Source organism: Rhinolophus sinicus, chromosome 17 (genome assembly GCF_057876585.1).
Source record: "Rhinolophus sinicus isolate RSI-liver-muscle chromosome 17, RSI-T2T, whole genome shotgun sequence".
In the NCBI taxonomy this organism is placed as follows: Eukaryota; Metazoa; Chordata; class Mammalia; order Chiroptera; family Rhinolophidae; genus Rhinolophus; species Rhinolophus sinicus.
The window spans coordinates 144,645,941-144,663,332 of record NC_142517.1 but is presented as its reverse complement, the minus strand read 5'-3'; the positions used below and the strand labels follow the sequence as shown (position 1 = coordinate 144,663,332).

Below are 17,392 nucleotides of genomic sequence, written 5' to 3'. Positions count from 1 at the left end.
ATGCTTTTGGTTTATTTAAAATTTCCCCCCGCTTTTGTAAGTAATATTTAAGCAAATGATGATTAACACTGGGTGATACTGCAGCTGAATTATTTATTTTAGTATCCATACCTTTCTGTAAGTTTAAAATTCTTTATTATAAAAAAATACAAGAAAATAAAAATGTCACATGCTTGTTATAGAAGAGTTGGAAATATAGAAAATTATGAAAATAATTAAAATCTGTTATCCCACATTCAAAGCTTAGCATTACCTTTCAGATTCTTTGTTATGCAAACATACATTTTAAAGCAGTTGGGGTCATACTGTGTATTATTTAATGATGTTTTTTAAAAAATCTGATAGACACACTACTGCTAAACTAACAGCAGTACCTCCGTGAATTGTCTTAATAGAAAGGGGTACACTATGACGTGTTTTATAAGAAAGATTGTGGCATCCTGTGTCATTCTCCTTTTAATTATATCAAATGATAAAGTAAGCTTTCTTTTTTTCAAGGCTTATTATAAAGCAGACTGGAAGAAAACCCTTGCTAAGGGCTATGATTTGAGAACAGATGCTATTCCAATTGTTGCTGCAAAAAGTTCGAGGAATATTGCCAGTGATGTAAGTCTAATTTGAAAGTAGTAAACTTTCTTTCTCTATATTTAAAAAAGCTTTACATGGTGTATGAGGCTATATGTGTTATATTAGGAGGCAAATAAAAAGTTCTAAAAATATTTTGTACTATCTTAAGGTATAATGATTTTTTTACATTGCTGTACTTTAAAATCTTGAAGAACTCAATCCAGTTGTTACAAAGAAGAAAATTCTTTTTTTAAACTGTGAAATATTTGGAATGCTCATTAGTGTCATTGCTATGAACTTGGAAACTGCTTTTTTTTTTAATTTTGTGAAGAAAAACAGCCTTGGTATACCAAAATGTCACTAAACGGGAAAAGTCTCCAAGTATTTTTAATAATGTAATTTCCACAAAGTAAAAGTTTGGTGAAATATGGAAAACCAGGAAGAATTATAGATTAAATAACAAGATTTTAGTTAATTAATTACATTTTACAAATTAAGTTATAGTTTCTATATGAATTGATATAATACCCTAATAGAGTAAAAACTCATTCATTTGGAGTCCAATACACTAATTTGCATAAGGGCTTTACTGCAATTTACTCAGGATTATGCAAATACTTAATTAGGTAATACAAATTAATAATGGAAACAAATAATTTAAAAATACACCAAATCCTTAATAAACAAACTTTTCAGGAACATTTGAGTATATGCAAAGAATCTACTTATGAATAATCTAGATATAAACTACAAATTATTCCACTCTTAATTATCCCCGGAGCAGATATCAAGACCATCCATCAGAAATATTTTGCTCGTCATTTACTTAAAAATACTAAAACACTGTATTCAGATTGCATTTGGCTATTGTGAAATTTGTTATATAAGTTCAATTGAACACTTCAGTGTTTCCTGTAATCCACCCCATCAAACTTCTGTCTGCCCTTCTTTTTCCTACAGTGCAAATATAAACAGGCCTACGAGAAAGCCAAAGGCAAGCAGATTGGATTCCTCAGTCTTCAGGATGATCCTAAACTGGTGCACTACATGAACGTAGCCAAGATACAGTCAGATCGAGAGTACAAAAAGGGCTATGAAGCCAGCAAGACCAAGTATCACACGCCATTGGATATGTTCAGTGTGACAGCGGCCAAGAAATCTCAGGAGGTGGCTACCAACATGAACTACAAGCAACCCTTCCACAGCTACACTCTGCTGCCCGATGCCTTGTCTATGGAGCACTCCAGGAACGCAATGCAGATTCAAAGTGATGTATGCAACAGTCAACTGTATTGTCCGAGTAGAATTAGTTATTCATGTCTAGCTGGTGGGAGGGAAGAACAAGAAATTGTGAATTCCACTCACTCCATCCAAACCCTGACTAGACTCATTGTAATTAGGGATTGTCTCCAGAATTTGGAGTTTTAGGATTTTACTCATTTGAGCTATATATAGCTTCTTTCAGGAATTAGTGTGTGTGTGTGTGTGTGTGTGTGTGTGTGTGTATTTAAACTTTGGGTGTTGGACCCAATGTATGACGTATTGTTTAAAAACTAAGAGGTTCAAATGGATGCTATATAATATGCTTTCCGGTGCAAAATTCTGTTCACTTTTTCCCAACAAAGTTAATTTTTCAAAGGAATTATTGAGCAGAATTTTCTATTCAACACCAACATGAATGTAATCACTTTTATAATTAAATTTTTTCCAAAAGATGATAGGACATAAAATGTAGGTTATTCTCCCCCAGCTCCTTTTTTATTTCTCTTTGCTAATGAGTAAATCATCTAGGCAAGGAAATCCAAGCCCTGACTCTTACTGAAATGAAAATTTCTTTTTTTGATGTAAAGAATCTATACAAATCCGACTTCACCAACTGGATGAAAGGGATCGGCTGGGTCCCAATAGAGTCTCTGGAAGTGGAGAAAGCAAAGAAAGCAGGAGAGATTCTTAGTGAGAAGAAGTATCGCCAGCACCCCGAGAAGCTGAAGTTCACATACTCCATGGACACAATGGAACAAGAACTTAACAAAAGTAACAAACTGACTATGGATAAGGTAAGAGCTCAACTGCTGGCCTCAGCCCGAGAACTCTCACTGAGCTCATGCCACTGAGCTTAGCAGGGCCACTAAGATCTTTGCCAGCATTTTAATCTTTCTGATGGTCCTGGTGGTGGTGGTGGTGGTGAGAGGGTCATTCTATAAGCTTTCTCATATCTAGAGAGCTCTCACACTGACTCTTGGGTATGAGAGGGTGTGACATGCTGAGGGTGTGACAAAACCCACATAGTGTGAGGTTGGGGCAAGACGGTATTTGTTGTTTCAGTGGAAAATGCCTCCCTTGTTTGATCATTTGTTTCCCTCATCATGTGTCTAGTCTCATCAATCCATTTTGCTGTTTCATCCATTTTCCAGTATCAGATTTAACTTCTTCTATCATGAAGTTGTGAGTCCTTCTTGGTAGTACTATTACAAAATTGTCCTGCAGTACAATCATGTGCCTGCCCTTCTTGTTGCAGAGGCGCTACACTGAAAAATGGAACAAAGACAAAACCACCATTCACGTGATGCCTGATACACCAGACATTTTGCTCTCCAAAGTAAACCAAATCACCATGAGTGATGTAAGTAGATTAACAACAACAGCAACAACAAAAGTGGGAGAGAAGTAGAAGGGAACTAATATTTATGGAATGTCTGTCTTCTACATGCCAACCACTTTGAAATCAGAATCCCCATCTTACCCAAATAACAAGATGCTGGTGTTTTTCAATTTCATCATTTAGAAACTGTACAAAGCTGGCTGGGAAGAAGAAAAGAAGAAAGGATATGACCTGAGGCCAGATGCCATCGCAATAAAGGCTGCAAGAGCCTCTAGAGACATTGCCAGTGATGTAAGTGCTTCCACTGGGCCTTTTTTAGGCTGAGTAAATAAGAGCAAATGAACCAAATCCGTGTGTATTCAGGAGCTGCACTCAGCCATACCTGGTGTTGGTGGGACCGTCGTCCCATGTAACATAAAAGACACATCCCTTCACCCAGTCCAAGGACCCTCTAATCATTTGTTCATTATGTAATGTAAAAAGTGACCAGGTCTTGTTAAAACAAGTGCTTTTAGAGTATCATTTATAGGCAATTCTAAGCAAACACAGGGATGCAACCTTTAAATGTTACCTAGGAGACCCGTTAAAGGTACACCATGCAAAATCATGCCTGCAGCCTTTTCTGCTGATTAGACAGCTGAGTGGGAAAAGCTGTTTCCTAAAGCACCCTAAAATAACTTATTTCTACATCTCTTTGATTAAATCTGAGATCACTTCCTTTCCATGGACTCAAGTCTGGCCAGAAATGTGAAGTACAAAGATTTTACTTCCTGTCCTCTCTGAGTTCCTCTCTAATTTTAGAGTGGCTCTAAAACTCTATACCAATGACAAAGCTAATGGCACCTAGGGAATTATATTTTGTTCTCTTCCCTCCACTATGTTTTCATCACCTTGCTTTCTTTTCTATCCACAGTTCAAATACAAGCAAGCCTATGAAAAAAACAAAGGGAAGCACATCGGGTTCCGGAGCCTAGAGGACGACCCCAAGTTGGTGCACTTCATGCAGGTGGCCAAGATGCAGTCGGACCGGGAATACAAGAAGGGCTACGAGAAGTCCAAGACGTCCTTCCACACCCCGGTGGACATGTTCAGTGTGGTGGCAGCCAAGAAGTCTCAGGAAGTGGCCACCAACACCAACTACAGGAATGTGATCCACACCTACAACCTGCTTCCCGACGCCATGAGCTTTGAATTGGCCAAGAACATGATGCAAATCCAAAGTGACGTACGTGACAGCTGCACCATTTGCAGAGCGTTTACTCTGGCTAATAAGCAACTCATGAATGACCATAAATAATGGCATTTTGAAAATCCTGAAAGAAATTCTTGTGTAAATTCCCAATGAGGTGTTTCATTTTTTTCACTTTAAATTGAATTTATTTATTTTTGTAAAAGGGAGATCGATTCTAGAAACTAAAGTCTTATTTTCTACTAACATTGCTTTGAGCATTGTTGGATGCTGGGTTCAGCCAGAGCACATGAAATTTGGCTTCAGAAAGGATGTGTTGGAGGAAATATGTCTAACAAAGACAGTCAGAAGCATAAGAGGCTCCTGATAGAGGGAGAAGGGGGAAAGCAGAAAGTCAGATGGCTTGCTACCTCGTGCTGCTCACTCCCAATCAGCTTTCATTTCACTACGTCCAACTTTGTAATTGCCTATCTTAGGTACCGAGGAGATATTGAGGAGGTGATGGCTGAAGCAGTTATTTGAATGACTGTGAGGAAGGCACAGACAGTAGAGAGCCAAGAATTCAGCTATAGAGGACATTCGGTGGCTGGGGAAGTGAATTTAAATTATGAACCAAAGGCAGGCCATGCCAAGCCTATATTTTTCTTTGGGAATGTAAGAGCTAAGCTATTAATGGCCAGATAGGTACGTAAGTGCGCAAATGGAAGCAGCCATGTACAGTTGTAGAGGAAAATGTCAGAATTGAGGGGAGAAAAATGAAATTTGCAGAAAATACCAGTGAGGTTTCTGGTATACCTGAGGGAGTTGTAACAGTGGTGGCTGATCAAAGCCACAACAAAAGAGAGAAATGGGGTCTACATAAGTTATCTATTAACCAAGAAAACTTGGGAATTTTTGTAAGAAAGTTAGGCCAGCATAGTGCCCTTTCTTGAACTAATAGTCACATGGTAGATTAATCTATTTGTATTTATCTATTAGTACTTTTTCTTTATGAGGGCATTGAGAAAAACAAATCACAATGATATTACAGCTTATTTATTTTTTTAAAGACCTTTTTTTTCTTTTTAAATTAGGGAATATTGGGGAACAGTGTGCATTTCCAGGGCCCATCAGCTCCAACTAGTTGTCCTTTAATCTAGTTGTGGAGGGCACACTCACCTCCAAGTCCAGTCACCGTTTTCAATCTTAGTTGCAGAGGGCGCAGCCCACCTCCCATGCGGGAATTGAACCGGCAACCTTGTTGTCAAGAGCCCATGCTCTAACCAACTGAGCCATCCGGCTGCCCCTGTACTGCTTATTTTGAATTTCTCATGCAAAGAAATATAAAAAAAATAAAAGTTTAGGAATAAAAATTGCTGAAATTCAATATACTATTGGTTGAAAACTGAAGTGGAACTTACTGAATGTTAAATACCCACTTGTAGTTCTTAGAAGTTTTGGTTTCTTCTCATCCTGAACTTTTCCTTTTGCAGAATCAGTACAAAGCTGACTATGCTGACTTCATAAAGGGCGTTGGATGGCTCTCTGTGGGCTCCCTGGAGGCTGAGAAAAACAAGAAAGCCATGGAGATTATCAGTGAAAAGAAGTACCGCCAACACCCAGACACTTTGAAGTATTCCACACTGATGGACTCAATGAATATGGTTTTGGCCCAGAATAATGCAAAAATTATGAATGAAGTAAGTCTTTAATAACGTAGTGTTTCATATGCATCAGGGGAAAGCCAGGCATATCTTACATTTAATCTATAGGTTTTGCTAGCAGTTTTAGGGCATCATAATGTCTACCTTGAAAAGGGGTTCTATAGTTAAAGATAGGAATTAGTCATAACTAGTCGCCCTCCAAGTGTCCAATGAACCACTCTACCCAATAGACATAACAAAATAAATATGGGCTCCCTCTTTTAATGCAAACCTTGAGAATGAGTCCCTTTTGTCGAAGGTGGGGATGAATAGAAGTTCACGCTGCTGAATCAGCAGCATTTGCCTGGTAACAGCTGGGTGTTATAGCGCATCCACCCGGCTTCCTAGCTGCTTTGATGGCATCAAAGCCGACCCCCAGATCACATGTGTATAAGCAGCATTCTAAGCCTGTACCTTCTCTGGGCAATCATGAGACCAATCGTTCTCCACCAGTAGCTCCTTGGATCATTAATTATTCCAGCCTTCAGAAAAGCCATACTGTATTTATACATTCCTTAACCATAAGTTGATATCAGGACCAAAAGCACATCAAACTTAAACATCTGTTTCTAAGTTACAGGTAATAGAATAATTGCCAGCAGCACTGGTTATATTGTGTGGACAGCAATTTAAAATGCCATTGATTAGCAAAAAGGGAGGAAATTATTTGGGTTCTAACATTAGACAGTTGCAGAAAATGATGGTCCTACTTGCAGGAGAAAGATAAAGCTGTATTATGCTAAGTCCCTGAGTAAATCCCCTGGAATCTTCTAAGAGAGAAAACAGATTTGTCAAGAAGACCAACCTCCTTGAAAGGAATTTGCCTAAAAGACAAGGCACAAATCTCAGGGCCCCGTTTAAGATTTGGAATTTAAATTACCACAAGCATGCATTTGTTTTTTAAATATTAAATTAAAACTTTCGTTTTTTTCCAATGTTAATGATTACCATGTCAGAATAACGACGCCAAGATGAGAATCATAGAAATAGCAAATGCTAACGCTGAGAGATATCTTGGTTGCTTCCTCTCAGCAGAGTTGAGGAAATCATGGCCCAGAGAAGCAAGACACCTCCCCTAAAGACACACAGCAGGTCAATGATTGGGTCTGGACTAGAATCAGACTCTGATGCCTGGCTGTTGCTCTTTTCATTAGAATTGTGCTGTCCAATACTATAACCACTAGCCACCTGTGGCGATTTACATTTAAATTAATTTAAATTTTGCGTATCATCTGTGGCTTCTTTTACACTGCAACAGCAGAGTTGAGTAGTTAATGACAGAGATTCTCTGGCCCACAAAGCCTGACATATTTACTATTTGGCCCTTTCCAGAAAAAGTTTATACACCCCTGGTCTAGAAAAAGGCTCTGAAGAAGTGTTGTTTGTTTTCTAATTAAACTTGGTTAAAACAAAGAAAGCATTTTTCACCTGTCAGATTTACAAAAATTAAAAAGTTGTATTATGTACAGTGTTGGCCAGGGAATTTATGCTAATATGAACTTCTAGTAACATTTTGTTAATATTTGTTAAAATTAAATAGTCACATGCCCAGTACCCTACAGAAATCCTTATACATGTCCAAAGACATACATACATTCGTATGCACAATAATATATTTTGGAGGTTAAAGTCTCCAAAAGGAAATGCTGAGATGGAATTTGGAGTATGGGGCATTTTTGAGGATACGGTACCTGAGGCAGGGAGAACTGGGCAGAATGAGTCTAACTGTGATGCAGGCCCTACAGGGCTTTGGCCTTTCCCACAGAGGGCTCTCAAGTGGACATGCCCCGCCGGACATATTCTGCATTCAACTGAATGGCCAGCCCTTTACACTCATACGTTGATGAGTCCCGGGATGTGGCCACCAGGGTGCACTCTTGAGTGAGGCAGCAAACCCTGAAACAAGTGACAACTACCGGTTGTCTGCCAATATTTTTGGCAACAAGTCCCTCCCTGAATGGGTGTCTGGGTGTCACGCCTTCACATTCACCACAAAGATCATGGCACCGTGGCTTGTAGTAGAAAAAGACTGGAATCAACGAATTAAACGTCTGTCAGTAGAGAAGTTGTTAAATCAATCGGGTTACACCTCCTCGTGGACCACTACAGCTCCTTAAATGAATGAAGTAAATTATTTTAAGACACTTAAAAGATGTAGAACTTATATTATTAAGTAAGAAAAACAAGATATAAAACATTATGCTTTCTATGACCTCACTTATATTTTGAAAGGAGTATATGTGGGCTTTAATATGCAGAGAAACTTTTAGATCCTAGCTCCAGGCTGTCAAATAGGAGGATAGGACATTTTACTTTCTTTCTTTACATCCTCTTCACCGTCTTGTTTGAATGAGCGCCTTTTCCATGTAAATTTTATAAAAATTTAATAAGATCTAGCTAATAAAAATATATAAAATATTGATATCTATGGACAATGATAGCTATGTATTAAGTGAGGCTTCTTTTAAGGTTTTAAATACTAACTTGTATGGGATTTTATTTGTGTGTGTGTTTTTACTTCCTAGCACCTCTATAAAAAAGCGTGGGAGGCTGACAAGACCAAGGTCCACATGATGCCTGATATCCCCCAAATTGTTCTGGCAAAGACAAATGCAATTAATATGAGTGACGTAAGTGTGATCTCCCTGTGGCCATCTTTCCCCCCGTTTGAACCAGTAAACAAATTAACTAATTAACATGTGTCCTTGTGGAGTGTAACTCTTTTAAAAATAAGAGTGGGAATCCACAAATGAGAGTTTTCCTCTTTCTATCTTTCTTTGCTAAGAGTTGGAGTCAGGCTATCGACGGGACGTGGGCCCAGCAATTAGGAATTTGAAGCACATGCGGATCTTCGCTTTAGGAGCAGGTCCTCCTTCTCAAACTAAGAGACTTGGCAGGAAAAGAAGGGCCTGGGTGTCAGAAGAGAAAAAGGAAGTGATCATCCTAGGACTTTGCTCTTAGTTCCTCCACCAATCTTTTGAGATGGTTCTAGAGAGGTTGTCTTGGGAAAAGCTAAATGGAAAAAGAAGATTAACATTTTGAGGAAGTTGGGGCAAACCTCACAACAAGAAATGTGCAACAGTGTTAGAAAATGCAGCAGGTGGCTGGCTAGCTCAGTTGGTGAGAGCATGGTACTGATAGTGCCAAGGTTTCCAGTTTGATCCCAGCATGGGCCACTATGAGCTGTGCCCTCCTTAAAAATTAAAAAAAAAGTAATGAAAAAAGAAAACCCAAAGGTGTTCTACTTCACTTCCTTTCTCATCCTAACCGTGGTTGCTAGGAAATCTTCTAATCCTCCCAGTTTTTTCTTTTTTTTCTTTTCTTTGTTTCAATTATGTAGGGATTTGGGGTTGCTGACTTTTTTTTGGATTGTAGAATCCACACAATTAAATAAATAAAAGTGTCAATTGCAAAACAATAAAGTTTTCATGTAAGAATATGGCTGTTTTATAGTCATCTCTTGACTCCTATTTGATAAAGTGCATCAATAAGAATCAACCAGGCTTTCATAGTTTTAAAAAGTATATTTGCAACCTAATAGAGACCAGGAACTTTTACTTTTTCTGGTGGTCTCTTGAGTTTGTAATGGATTTTTTTTCAAACACAATTATGTTTTTGTGAGAACATTCTGCCATTGAACCACCAATAAATCATTCCGCTCAAAAATAAAAATGATGCCACAGTGCTAATTTACTCTTTCAAAATAAATCCAGGCTCTCCTATTTAGAAGAAAACTATTCCTTTGCCTCTATTTACAGAAACTCTACAAACTTTCTTTGGAAGAGTCGAAAAAGAAAGGCTACGACCTCAGAACGGACGCAATTCCTATCAAAGCTGCCAAGGCCTCAAGAGACATTGCAAGTGATGTAAGTCTGAAGGACAGCCACCTGGCTTGGGGTGGAGGGGGGTGGGGGAGGGGGTTCTTATCTACCAAATTAATCAGGGCTGAGTTCTGGAAACACTAAGTGGATAAAATATGGGGAAATGTGTGCCTGCTAACAATAGTCTCATTCTATTCTGTGAATGCTTCTTACCTTGCTTTTTTGTTTTCTCTGGCATTTCTGAAGAAACAGAATGCTAACCATAGTATGACCACATAGATGTCTGCTCCCTGACTCATGAGACCTAGGTGAATTTACTTTGAACTCCATACCAAGGCTGTGGCCTATAGAAATCCAAAACCCTGCACCAGGTTTTCTTATAGGAAGACTTGTGTGGTTCTTGCTGACTCTTAGGATCTGTCTTCCTAACAGGATGTCTCATGAAGTGGTGTGCTGGAAGTACTGATCTTTTGGGCTCGTAACAGCTTTTTATTAAATAATCAGCAATTTTGGAAATCAGCTGTTAAACAGTTGGTGGCTTGACATCAGCCTTGGTGGGAGTATTTATACCACGGAAATTGACAAACACTACATATTAGGGCTTTTCCCCTTAGAGAGCTGGTGTGCCAACACATCACTGCCATAACACATCACGTATTTGAAACTCAATTTTTTCATTTGGTTGTTTCCACAAGAAATCCACTCACAGTGAGTATTTAATGATTCAGCTGTAATGGGAGGAGTACATTTCAGAGTACTCCTTCCTTAGCCACCCCAGTTATACTTTGTCTCTCCTCCTCTATCTCTGTTCTTTATCTTTCCTTCGTATCCATCCCTATCCCCGAGAACGCCACATTCTTCTCCCTCTCTTATACTGGAGGGATTTCGCTCTCCCAGCTCCTACCCCCTAACTTGCACACTCAGACCCACAAGAGATAGGCAGATGTATCCATGTATCAGTATCTCCCCTCTATTGAGGAAAGTTGGGCGATACACAGTAAAATTTCTTCCCAATTATAGAGCGTCTTAAAAGAAAAGAAGCTCCATAAATATAGAGCTACTCTAAAATCGTACCGTGTATGTCATAACTGAGCCTATTCTCATCAGTAAAAGATTGGGTGATTTGTCATGGAAGCATTAGCTGCTTAGAACATCCTACTTTTTTCTTTCATTTGCTGTAGTCTTATTACCTACTGAAGGTCTCTTTCAAAGTAACAGCAGAGTATGTGTGGAAGTCAGTGTGGTGTATCATCAAAAGACCCGGGTTCTAATCGTCAGTGACCTTAGCAAGTCACTCACCTCTCTGGCTCGCAGCTTACTCTTCTTTGAAATGGGAGAAGTAATAATAACTTTGCTATCTGCCTCACAAAGAATAGTTGTAACAAGTTACACAAACAAATGTGAAAAATGTGTCTTGTGAACTGTAGAGTTCACTGGAAGTATAACTTTTTATGAAATACAGAATGTTGACACTAGAATGATTTCTAGTCAAGAGAATTGCTCTGAATAAATATGCCCATTTTCTTCACAGTATAAATACAAATACAATTATGAAAAAGACAAAGGGAAAATGGTTGGTTTCCGCAGTCTTGAGGATGACCCCAAATTAGTCCATTCCATGAGAGTGGCTAAGATGCAATCGGATCGGGAGTATAAGAAAAACTATGAGAAGACGAAGACCAGCTACCACACTCCTGCCAACATGCTCAGTGTCACGGCCGCCAAGGATGCCCAAGCCAACATCACCAACACCAACTACAAGCACCTGATTCACAAATACATCCTCCTTCCAGATGCCATGCACATCCAGTTGAGCAAGAATATGAATCAGATACAGAGTGATGTAAGGCTCTCTTCTTTCTGGGTGATGGTTGGATTCCTAGCATGGGAAGGGAGATCGCGGTCTCCTACGCCACGCTTTTGTGTCTAAATTGATAAGGTAAATTAGATTTGCCTCTTCTCTGTATAGAATGAATACAAACAGGACTACAACGAATGGTACAAAGGGCTTGGCTGGAGTCCAGCTGGTTCCCTAGAAGTGGAAAAAGCCAAGAAAGCAACCGAATATGCCAGTGACCAGAAATACCGTCAGCACCCGAGCAACTTCCGGTTTAAGAAGCTGACCGACTCCATGGACATGGTTCTTGCCAAGCAGAATGCACAAACCATGAACAAGGTAGAAGCGCCGCCCTTCCATAGCCGGGGCTCCCAGCGAGGCAGGGCTAGCAGCCTCTGGTTCTTGTTTGGGAAATTTAATTTGGGTCCATCACTTCCAGGCAGTGGCAAACAGTTTCAGAGAATGTCCCTACACTTATCTTCTGCTGCCTACTGTGTTTTATTTCTCCTGCCCTTCTCATTGAGTTAGAAATTATTTGTTTTTTAAAAATTATTATATCTTAAGTACTTCTGGTCCATTCTAGAAGACAGAAAATACCTAAAAGATTATTTTTTAAGATCTGAGTTTGTTTTTTCTGAATTATATACTCTGTTTTAGTTACTAAATTAATTTAATCCAATTCAAATTGTGTGCATTCAAATACTCTGCTATATTTTTTTCTTTCTTGTTCGTCCTGAAAAGTTTTTCTGGTTTGTCCTAAGAAGGTATTCAAACTTCAAATGTCTTTTTTTTTTTTTTTTTAATTAACTTTCTAGCAATTATACACCATTGATTGGAACAAAGACAAAACCAAGATTCATGTGATGCCTGATACACCAGATATTTTACAAGCCAAGCAGAATCAAACACTGTACAGTCAGGTAAAGCTACACAAAACTGGCTTGAAACTGATTAAACTTATTAAGTGATGTAATGGTAAACAATTGATGTAAATGCTGAAAGAATGGAAATGAATGACTTAAACCATCTAGCCTAGGGATGTTGCAAAATATGCGGTTAAAAGCAAGAGCTTCAGCTTTGATTGTATGTTCCATGGAGGCAGGTGCTGTGCCTGCTTTGTTTTTCTCCGTACTCATTGTATTTGGCACAGAATAGAAAATCAATCAATAATTGTTGAAAGAAAATATTGCACCAAACAGACTTAGTATGAGATTTGGCTTTGCCATTTATAAGTTGTGTGATATTGGGTCTTAGTTTCCTCATCCCTAAAATTGAGACTACAAAAGTGCTTATGACACTGAATTGCCGTGAGGACCAAATGAGAAATTCCTTGTAAAGCTCTCAGCAGAGTGCCTGGCACATAGTAAGTACTAGTTGACTTTTCGCTGTTTTTATTATCACCTAGTTTTCACACATAGCATCCATTCAATGAATTTGACTCCAAAAATGTAACTCATTTATTGTACCTTATAAAAGGTATTTCATCGTCTATTACTTTTATCACTTAGATAATTAATATTCTGTCACCTGACTTTTTTTGGTTATCAATTATTTATCTGTGCTCAAAACAGTGAGCCTAGACTGTACATAGCAGGGGGAAGTTACCTGGCATACCTGATATGCCCTTATTGTGTCTGAACAGAAAAAGCCATCCTCAGTTATATAACTGGGGAGGGGGTCGGGGGGGGGGCAGTTCTCAGAACCAAAGTATTGAAGCCAGGTCATGTGATGCTAAGTCAGGGCCTCATTAAACAGCTTGTTTTCTTTTTATCCCTATCTTTAGAGATAAGGTAGATGATGTTAGAGTCTGATCTCTATTCTCTAGGTAAATTTTGTTCAGCAATCTATTGGGGTTTTAATATACACTGAATAATGCTAAATGGTTTCTTTAATTTTCAGAAATTCTATAAACTTGGATGGGAAGAAGCTTTAAAGAAAGGCTATGATCTCCCAGTTGATGCAATTTCTGTACAGTTGGCCAAAGCTTCAAGAGACATTGTTAGCGACGTAAGTACTACTGTGTGTGACTCCTATAAGGATATATTTTTATCTGAATCTTAATGCTGGTAATCATTTTTACAGATGAGCCTTACCTTTCAAAATGTAATGACATCCTCTTCGTCTTCTCCTGCATTCTTCGTTTAACCAAAATTCACTCTTCTGTCTCACTGATAAAATATCCAAAAAGGGCTTCTTGAATAGAGTTTGAGCCAGAGAACCTATAAGATCCATTACACTAAGATGCTATGTTTTCAGACATTATAAAGGAACCAGAGATTTCAGTTTTCCCCAATTTACCTGAAAATAACTTTCCTATTATCTTTTTGTCTTTTATAGACACACTCAAAGTGCTAGATAATAAATAAACCTCAACAACCTGATAGTGATAGATATTTTTAATGCAAATATTTAAAATTTAGCTGCCAATTATTTTTATTTAGCCCACCCTTGCATTTACATAATTATAATAAACCAGCTTGGGGCATAGAAAATATAGGAAATTTCAGGAATTTGGGTTTAAGGCCCAGAGGGCTTAACTTGTCTGGTCCAAAGTTCATAAAATAAGGGTATTCTCTCTCTAAGGCAAACCTCTCCAATCTTCTAGTTATGATTGGAAAAGGTAGTAAATTTAATGAATAAACTAGGTATATTTCCTATTGATTAAATTTTTACAAATGTTTGGCTTAGATATTCTGCATGCTGATAAACATGTTTTATTTTAAGCCCAAGAATTAACCACAAAAATTTCAGGGGACCTTGGTTATAGAGAATAAGTTACCATAATTTCATAGAGAAGCACAATCTCTTAATCTAAATCTTTAAAACAAAACAAGGATTTGGTTTAGAGAGAAAGAATGTCTGAAGACAGAATCTGATAATAAATCCTAAGAAGATAAGGATTCTCCCTAATTCAATTATTTTCTGGTACTCCAGAAGTACAGGAAAATTAATTAGATGATGCATTATTACCCACTCCCTGGTTTGCAGGTCAATACCACATTACATTAAAATGAATCAGTGTGGTGATGAGCCTAGAGCAATGCTTAATGATGCTTGCATGTCCCCCAGAAAGCTAACTTATTTTCATTTAATGTTATGTGTTCCCTATAAAGATAGTTTAGGAATCAAAGAAATAGTGTCAATAATTTCCAAACAACACAACATTTGATGATAGCTAACATCTTTTCATGTGAACTATGAGTTTGAAACTTTTGAAATTGTAATCTAAAATTAAGTTAACGATAAGTGAACTTTCCCACCATTGTAGAGATTGTGTCTCCTCTCAGTTTCAAATGGTTCTTGTGTCTATAAAATTTAAGGAAATTAGAGCTATTTTTATAAATACTTAGTTTAATAAATTAAAATCATAGAATTTAGAGCTAGAAGATAATTTAAAGTTTATTTCATCCAATATCCCACTCAACATTCTATCTTCATCTCCAGCAGGTAGTCATCCAATCTGTGGATTGTTACAAATATGAAAATTTTCGTGTCTTTCAGAGCAGATCATTTCCTTATTGGATTATCCCTAATTGTCACTGTACATTTTTTTACTTTGAACTTAAATATGTTACCAATCAGCTCACGGTCTATGTTCTAGAGCTCCCCAAAGTAGCTTATTTCTTCTTCCACCTGACATCTTTAGACATTTCAAGTTTCTTATTCTTCTTTGGTTTCAGTTTTATAAGTCCTGCAATCTTCTGATCATTCTACTTGTGATTTACTCTATCTTTTCAAAGCCCCTCTCAAAATAGAGTACCTCAAAACTTAGTGTTGTTTTCCTGTTACAGAAAAGAGTAAATGAGCTTCTCACTTGCGTTTATCTGTGCCCCTACAGAATCTCTGACACTATTTTTTTTATAAGCAGTTTAATAAGCAGGTTGCCAATATTCGGCTTATAGTCAACTTAAAGTCTTGAGTATTTTTAATATACATAACTGTGAAGTTGGGTGTCAAGAGAGAGTAGAACCTACTTCTGTGAGGTGTAATGTGTGCTCAGCACCTAGTATCATGTAAATACTATTATTACCATCATTATTATTATCACTGTTGTTATTGTGATCTACTACTAATGAAATTTTTCCCAATTGAATCTAAGTACTGGATTTCACTTTTACTTTCTTAAATTTATGCAGTTCTACTACTAATGAAATTTTTCCCAATTGAATCTAAGTACTGGATTTCACTTTTACTTTCTTAAATTTATGTAGTTCGTTTTGACCCACCTTGGCAATATGTTGAGCTCTTGTGAAATTTTCTTTAGCTGTTTTTAGCCATATGTGCATCCTGAACAGGACAAATTTATATGACATAACTGTATGGCAAACCACTAACCATCCTGCTGCTTAATAAATTAATCTACACTATTAGGCTTGTTCATCAAGTCCTGAATCTTCCTAATTTTTCTGCCATTCAACCCATAGTTTCCATTATTCCCATAAGGATATCACAAGTGCTTTATCAAACACTACCCTGAAGTCAGCATACACAATGCCAGCACATCCCAGGATGCATTTACGCCTCTAATTGGAATTAATTTCTCACCACAACCTCTCTTGTTACTCAGCTACATTACATTTCTTTGGAAGCCTCCACTTCAGTTTTCACATTTCTTACTAAGTAAACATAAGCTTCCCTTCTCTCATTTCAGTTTTGGAAAACAAACATGCAAACAAAGCAAACTGAACTTAACTTCTGTTTCATAAAAGAACTGTCTCCTCTGATTTCAGTTTAAATACAAACAAGGCTACCGCAAGCAACTCGGCCACCATATTGGATTCCGGAGTCTGCAAGATGATCCAAAGCTTGTGTTGTCCATGAATGTAGCCAAAATGCAGAGTGAAAGAGAATACAAGAAGGACTTTGAGAAGTGGAAGACCAAGTACAGCAGCCCAGTGGACATGTTGGGAGTGGTGCTGGCCAAGAAATGTCAGGCATTGGTCAGTGACGTGGACTATAAGAACTACCTGCACCAGTGGACGTGCCTGCCCGACCAGAACGATGTTATTCAAGCTAAAAAAGTTTATGAACTGCAGAGTGAGGTCAGCTTCTATTAAATCTAATAGCTTATATATTATTTTCTATCTCATATGAGTAGCCATTTAGTCACAGAGCAACAGAAACTAGAAAGAGGAGTTATTATTGAGTATGTAAATGCATAAAATCGCTTGAGTCAAGGGTCCCGACGAGGAGGGGATTTTGATGGCTTACTTTGTATTTTCACAGAATCTGTATAAAGCTGACCTTGAGTGGCTGAGAGGCATAGGATGGAGTCCCCTGGGCTCTTTGGAGGCAGAAAAAAACAAGCGGGCATCAGAAATTATCAGTGAGAAGAAATATCGTCAGCCTGCCGACAAAAACAAGTTCACCAGCATTCCTGATGCCATGGACGTAGTTCTGGCAAAGGCAAATGCCAAAAATAGGAGTGATGTGAGTAACTCTTTGGAAATAAATAAAATAAATTATAGGGCCTGATACCTGGTAGATGCTCAATAGCATTTGTGTAATAAATTAGTAGAATAGCAGAGCATCGCATCACACGGCATAGCACAACACAGAATAATGTTTTATATTTGGTTGCTTCATTGGCATTATCAACTACGCTGGATTATGTAAAAGTGGGTTAGTATCAGTTTTGTCACCTAAAGCTTGCTTGCTTATTTATTCATCCAAAATGTAATGAGAAAACTATTG

At 37.9% G+C, this 17,392-nt stretch overlaps 1 protein-coding gene across 41 annotated transcripts in view; it reads left to right on the top strand.

Moving 5' to 3' along the window:
* NEB (nebulin) overlaps window positions 1–17,392 on the top strand; it is a 182,696-nt gene that overhangs the window by 47,812 nt on the left and 117,492 nt on the right. For all 41 annotated transcript variants that reach the window (XM_088794668.1, XM_088794659.1, XM_088794669.1 and 38 more), the window contains exons 33-47: window positions 499–606; window positions 1,528–1,839; window positions 2,418–2,624; window positions 3,086–3,190; window positions 3,353–3,460; window positions 4,083–4,394; window positions 5,831–6,037; window positions 8,566–8,670; window positions 9,799–9,906; window positions 11,393–11,704; window positions 11,831–12,037; window positions 12,514–12,618; window positions 13,598–13,705; window positions 16,429–16,740; window positions 16,925–17,128. In XM_088794668.1, the coding sequence (XP_088650794.1) occupies window positions 499–606; window positions 1,528–1,839; window positions 2,418–2,624; window positions 3,086–3,190; window positions 3,353–3,460; window positions 4,083–4,394; window positions 5,831–6,037; window positions 8,566–8,670; window positions 9,799–9,906; window positions 11,393–11,704; window positions 11,831–12,037; window positions 12,514–12,618; window positions 13,598–13,705; window positions 16,429–16,740; window positions 16,925–17,128 (2,820 nt within the window). The remainder of the gene's footprint in view (window positions 1–498; window positions 607–1,527; window positions 1,840–2,417; window positions 2,625–3,085; window positions 3,191–3,352; window positions 3,461–4,082; window positions 4,395–5,830; window positions 6,038–8,565; window positions 8,671–9,798; window positions 9,907–11,392; window positions 11,705–11,830; window positions 12,038–12,513; window positions 12,619–13,597; window positions 13,706–16,428; window positions 16,741–16,924; window positions 17,129–17,392) is intronic.